This window comes from Buceros rhinoceros, unplaced genomic scaffold (assembly GCF_000710305.1).
Source record: "Buceros rhinoceros silvestris isolate BGI_N320 unplaced genomic scaffold, ASM71030v1 scaffold8940, whole genome shotgun sequence".
Taxonomy (NCBI): domain Eukaryota; kingdom Metazoa; phylum Chordata; class Aves; order Bucerotiformes; family Bucerotidae; genus Buceros; species Buceros rhinoceros.
The window spans coordinates 888-6,974 of record NW_010388974.1 but is presented as its reverse complement, the minus strand read 5'-3'; the positions used below and the strand labels follow the sequence as shown (position 1 = coordinate 6,974).

At 39.1% G+C, this 6,087-nt stretch overlaps 1 protein-coding gene across 1 annotated transcript; it reads right to left on the bottom strand.

Moving 5' to 3' along the window:
- Positions 1–660: 660 nt before the first annotated feature.
- Positions 661–5,787, bottom strand: LOC104490032 (nucleoporin p58/p45; the record flags this gene model as incomplete). The annotated part of the gene is made up of 6 exons (XM_010132264.1): positions 661–743; positions 2,840–2,958; positions 3,641–3,720; positions 4,324–4,498; positions 5,270–5,335; positions 5,763–5,787. Coding segments are annotated over 6 exons (548 nt in total), but the record flags the coding sequence as incomplete, so codon positions are not given.
- Positions 5,788–6,087: the final 300 nt, after the last annotated feature.

Sequence of the window (6,087 nt, the reverse complement as noted above, 5' to 3'; positions counted from 1 at the left end):
AAAAATTGACATTTCGTCAATCTGTCCAGAACTGTAAATGGGAAATTCAAGTCAGAGTCCATAATGGAAAAAACAAGCCTAATTAGGACCTTTGACACATTAGCATTTCTCCACAGTAGACTTTTTTCCTTACACATATGACCTCCCATGAAAACCTGGTTGAAAAAAAATTCAGGAAGCCAGAACACAATTATCACCGAAATTTGATATGTTGAAAAATCTTACATATGAATACCTACTTTTTCCTGTTACCTATTTCAGTAAAAGCAGCTTTAGTACATCTTCACTTGAGATCAAGATTGGTCTTTGGGCAGAAATCAGAACAATAAAAGTGTGAGCTCCAAGACAGACATTTCAAAAATTGATCAACAGTTAAAAAGGAAAAGGAGTTAAATGAAAAACATTTTGTAACCTAAATGACCGTGGTCAGATGCTATCATCACTGTAAGTAAACAATTAAAATCAGATTTCAGCTGAACAAAAGTCACTTTTTTAATCAAAGCACTTCTCCAGGACAGTTTGAAAATTGTTAAAAGCAGATAATTTAGGAAAAAAAAAACACCAAAAACCCCACAACAACTGAAGATGCATTGTATTTTCAAAACCTGATCCTTTATAGTTCTTTCACTAAATATGCAGGAACACATCGAAACAACATACCTTTACATTTTCATGTATTGATTGAAGCTGTGCAGCTAAAGCTACAAAGGTTTGATAGATTTTCTGCATAGCCATAGACAAATCTGTAAGAGGCAGATAAAATACTGGTAAGTGACAATCCTACTACCAGGAGAAAAGATTTAGTGTTTATACTGCAGTGAGAAGCCCACCCCAAAACCATACAGCACAAAGGACAAAACCAACTGCATGAGAACAAGTTACTGTCTATAAAAAAACAGAATTTGAGAGCAACTGGGTGACGTGAATCACCCAAGGATCACTTTTTGAAAGGGCCTGAAACTTCATGTTGTAAAATACTCTTTTCTCAGATTTAGTTTTATGTAGATGGTAATTCATTTCCTATGATTCTACCATTTAGCAAAGTTAAAATTATTACTTTACCTAACTTCATCTAATTACACGGGAACATTTTACCTCATTGTTTTTTACATAAATATAGTTGAATCAGACTTTCTTGCATTTGTATTTATTCTCCACTCTTTCTGACTTAAAAGCCCGGTTAAGCGATCAGTTGATTTTGGCAAAGAGCGAGCAGTAGAATGGAAGCTTTACTTACATTTTTAAAGAAAGGATTAACAAGCATCACAAAAGCTCTCATTCTAGCTCTACCCACAAGCATAATATCATAAACAGAGGAACACAATGAGGAGCTTCCTGCCCACATAATGTCTTGGTTTGGGGATATCCTACTTCCCACACAGATATGAAAGTGTTTTCAGTGCACTGACCCGACTAAGGCAAAAATTTAGGACTGAAGGGGAAATCCCAAAGGTTTTGGCAAAATTGGTTTTGGCAAAATTTATGCATCTGCTAACAAAAAGTGCTTTTCAGAAAGAAGTGCTGAAAAAATGTAACAAAATGGAGAACAGAGGAGTGCTGAAGCGGTCTTTCATTGTGAGAAGACCAGCTTCGGCATTTCCTCTGAAGAATGCAGATAACCTACTGAAATGCAAATAGAGCTACTGAGGTCTTGAAGATGTGTAGGTCTAGCTAAAAATGTCTACCTCTTCACAGGGGAATGTCTCCATTAGAATTTGCATTTCTTTCTAAAAAAAAAAAGGCTGGGGAATAGTCTCGTGCCAGCCTGCAGGGCTGTGGAGGTAGCGGTATCTAGGAAGACTGGCCACAAGTTTCCAAGGAGTCTGAAGGCAGTTGAGGGATACTGAATGAACACTAGCCATATCCAAATTTTCAAGACGTTCTGGGTCATGGTTTCCTGTGTGGCAAACAAGTTTTTCCTGTATGATACAGGCTGCATACGCACTAGAGTGCTGACTAGACCACTGAACCAGTTCTAACAGTCTGAGCACGCCGGCACAACAGAACGAGCCTTGCACACCCAAGCAAGGAACCTTTAGATTATGGCAGGAACTAGTGGAAAACATGTGAAGGCATCACTTTTGGGACAGGCAAAAAGAGCACATGGGAAAACAGAGGAACCTCAGGCTTCAGTGCATAGTCCGTTCTGGAAGCTTGGTCTAGACAGTACTCTTGGGTTTTGACATACAAGGTCCAGAGTCTAGGTACCATCCTGTGATGGCAAGATGTTCAAGTATCATTTGGCACAAAACCACGTGCACTTGAAATCCCTGCTTACTGCAGAACCTTCACCTAGAACGGCCCAAGTAATAACTATGTCTGTGATCACAAAAATGGTACGAACCAGAAGACTACTGTTCACAAGTCAGTATTCTCTGACCAGAGATTCTCCCAAGACTGAATGATGTGCCAGCGAACAAGACTAAATTTTCTCAGCTGGTTAAGCTGAAGGCAACGCCAACAGGTTCCAAACAAAGAAAAGCTTCCATTTTGATCTGGAGCTGCCAGAGCAGGCACCCATATCTGGTCAGACAGCCCAGGGCAAGACAAAAGGCGACAGACATGAGCGCTACTACAGCTAGATGCGGAAAGGAGGGAGATGGATATAGTGGATGCCAAAATAAACCAAACTGCACCTCAGGAACTAAATCCATCTTAAAAAGCTCAAGAACTTTCATGAATTTAATCTTGAATTCCAAATCTTTACATTGAACAACTGCAGAATCTATCTGAACACTTATTTCTACACATCAAATAAGAAAAGCCAACAATAACAAGAGATTAATTACCAAGTTGTTCTTATAAGATTTTTTTATGTATAAAACATTAGAACATTTACCTTGTGGAGTTATGTGGGAATTATTTGCTTGAGTAGCAATATGATTTTCCAGTTCTTCTATTTGTTGCCTGTATTGCTGCAGCTGTACTTCAAACTGCTCAACCAAGATTCTGAAGTAGCTAGATGAGTAAAACAATGAAATCCTATGATTAAACTTCACTAGTTTGTCACCATTTTTTAAAAATCCAATCAGTATTAGCTGCCCATTTTCATTTAATCACAACAGTTACGTGCTATGACATTCTTGATGTCCCTCTACTAGGGGAAGAGTAAAGACTGCATTTCTCATGCCTGAGAGAAAGATAAATTAAGTGTAGAAATAAACCACTGACTGTCTGAAACATTCAGTACAAATATTACAAGAAGTAGAAAAAGCCTTCATACTATGAAGTTCATAGAATCATAAAGTGGTTTGGGTTGGAAGGGACATTTAAAGGTCATCTAGTCCAACCCCCCTGCAGTGAGCACGGACATCTTCAACCACCAGGTTGCTCAGAGGCCCATCCAACCCAATCTCTATTTCCAGGGACGAGGCATCTACCACCTCTGTGGGCAACATCTTCCAGTGTTTCACCACCCTCACTGTAAAAAATATTTTCCTTGTATCTAGACTGAATTCTCCTCTTTCATTTTGAAGCCATCATCCCTTGTCCTGTTGCAACATGCCCTACCAAGAAGTATGTCTCCATCTTTCTTATAAGCCCCTTTTAAGTATTAAAAGGCCACAATCAAGCCTCCCCAGAGTCTTCTCTCCTCCAAGTTACCTTATGGACTATTTTTATATGAATAACAGTAACTCACTCTGCTGGGGCTGTATTTTCATGCTGGAGACCAGGAGGAGTTTTCTGTGTTCTTAATGCTATTTCTGCATTCTTTAGCTCCTAAATAAATAACGAAAATTAATAAAAAGATAAGGTTCTGTTTGAAGCGTTGAAAAATAACCACCACACCACTGTTCATTCACATTCATAATGTTTAAGTTAACACTGTGATAGAATCTGACCAGATATTCTTTAGAGAACCACTGCCAGGAAGCTGCAGAACCGCTAATATCAGTGTTGAGTTCGGGGAAGGAACAGACAACAGCACATACTGAAGGCACACTGAGCTCTCAGAAGCTGCGAAAATATTGCACTAGAGTGTCAGAGATAAAATCTGATTTCTACTGCACTTCAGCAATCCCGTTACAATTACTGAGTACTAGGGGAAACAAAGCAACAGTCAAGTGCAAGGAAGTAACACACCTAAAAGAGAAGAAATAGAAGAAAGTATTATTTTGTCTTTAGAAAAAGATTATCTAGTTCAAAAAATGCCTCTCTGAAAGCGATCTTTTTATGCTTGGTAATTACAGCACTCGATTTTTCATCGTTTTCAACTGGTTTAGTTTGGACACATGTTAGCTTGACTGATAAAGAAGGCTAATTATCCTATATGAAATAATCAACACATACGTACTCTGCAAAACAAGTTACATTCAATTATACCTGTGCAGTTTCCACTTTCAGTTTGTCAATATTTAGAGTGTTTCTCTGTAACCCACTGGCAACTACAGACAGAAGTTGTTTCAAAGCTTTAATGTCTTCTTGTACTTTAAGCATTGCTTTAGAGGACATTCTACTAATTTCTTCCTGAACTTGTTTCTGTTCTTTCACAAATTTCCTGGGGAAGAGACAGAGAAGGGGGTGAGGAGGGAAGAAACACAACATATCGAACCTGAAGTACCCATGTGCTTACCTGTCACATTATTTAAATAGATATTAATTGTTCACAGAATCAAGTACTGAACAGTACAATTACGCACAGAATAGTATTCTCTTAATTTCTAGCAAGCTAATACTACAAAAAAATACTATAAAAAACCCCAACTCCCCCCAAAGTTCAATGGCAAGTGTTTAAACATGGCAAGCTGAACACTGACGAAGACATAAATTATTTTATATATAAAATGATACACAGCATCTACGTAAAAGTACTACTCTGAACTCACAAATACAGTGACACACAGCCTCTCTGGCTAGTGTACAACCTGCCTCCTTCCTGCCTGAGAAGGCTCTTTTGCGGTTCTCTCTCTTCCATACGAGATCCACAATGCACATGCAGTGTGGACATAAGGCCCAACACTTCCTACACACGTGCAACACGCTTAATACTCCCCGGGAGAGACGGATCAGATTCTAAGAGTCTGTGTGCCAGGCATGCCCATTTGCATAAATTCATGGAAAAGTGAGGCTGAAAAAAAAAAAACCAGCCTAAGGCTTCGGCTATCAGCACTGTTGACCTACTCTGTTCCCAGGATCAACCTGCTAAAAGGCCTTGGGCTAGTAAGTTATGCCGCACACAGCCCGCAGCAGGGTGTTTCTGTCAGAGCACCAACAGCATACAGTACTCCAGCTAATCAATTATCGCAAATCAAATTAAAAGACTACTTACTGTAGATTTTCTACATCTTGACAGATTACTGGAGGTAGATTTTCATCCTTCAGTGCTTTGCTATCTCTACAAGAGACAATGCGTGTTTAGACTTCAGTGCTTTAATACTGCCCAGCATTTTGATGATATTTAATAGTCATGAGAGAATGTTCGAGCGACTGATGACACAGTGTTGCACCCATTGCATCTATGCCACAACTAGAAATGGTCTGGATTAATCCACCCAGATCCTCTGCCAGGGTCCAAGCATTGCACAGATTTGCAGAAACCACTGTTCAGACCACACGACCAGTCTCCGGCAGATGCCAGATAAGCTGGAGGTACCGCATTTGATTTGCTATGTTTAAAACGATGAACCACTACTACTAAGTTTGCCAAAGTTGGTTATTTACATTTATGCCTTTTTCATTGTCAAAGTAGAAGAACAGCCAACATATTTAGTTTAGCTGTTTTCTAATAAGGCCTGGAACGCAAAGAAAAGTCTGACACTTACTCTGGTCTTGTTCCTGTTTTGTCACCTAGAAAATAAAAACTGTAGGTCAGAAATAAAGCTCTGAAGAGCAAACAAAACAAACTTCAGATCTTAGCAAAGAACTAATGACTACAATCTGCTTGATTTCTCTGATAGAAGGAGCAGACTAGGCCAGCCATAAGAGAAGAAAGGTTTTAATTTTCTTCCCCGTCACAGATAGTATCTTTTCAAGAACAATGGTTCAACAGTTGAGGTGCTAATTTCTTGGCACAGAGTAATACAAAACATCTTGCGTTACTCTACAAAGCCATTACTAATGCCAACCCAACTGCAGTTGCTTAGGAAA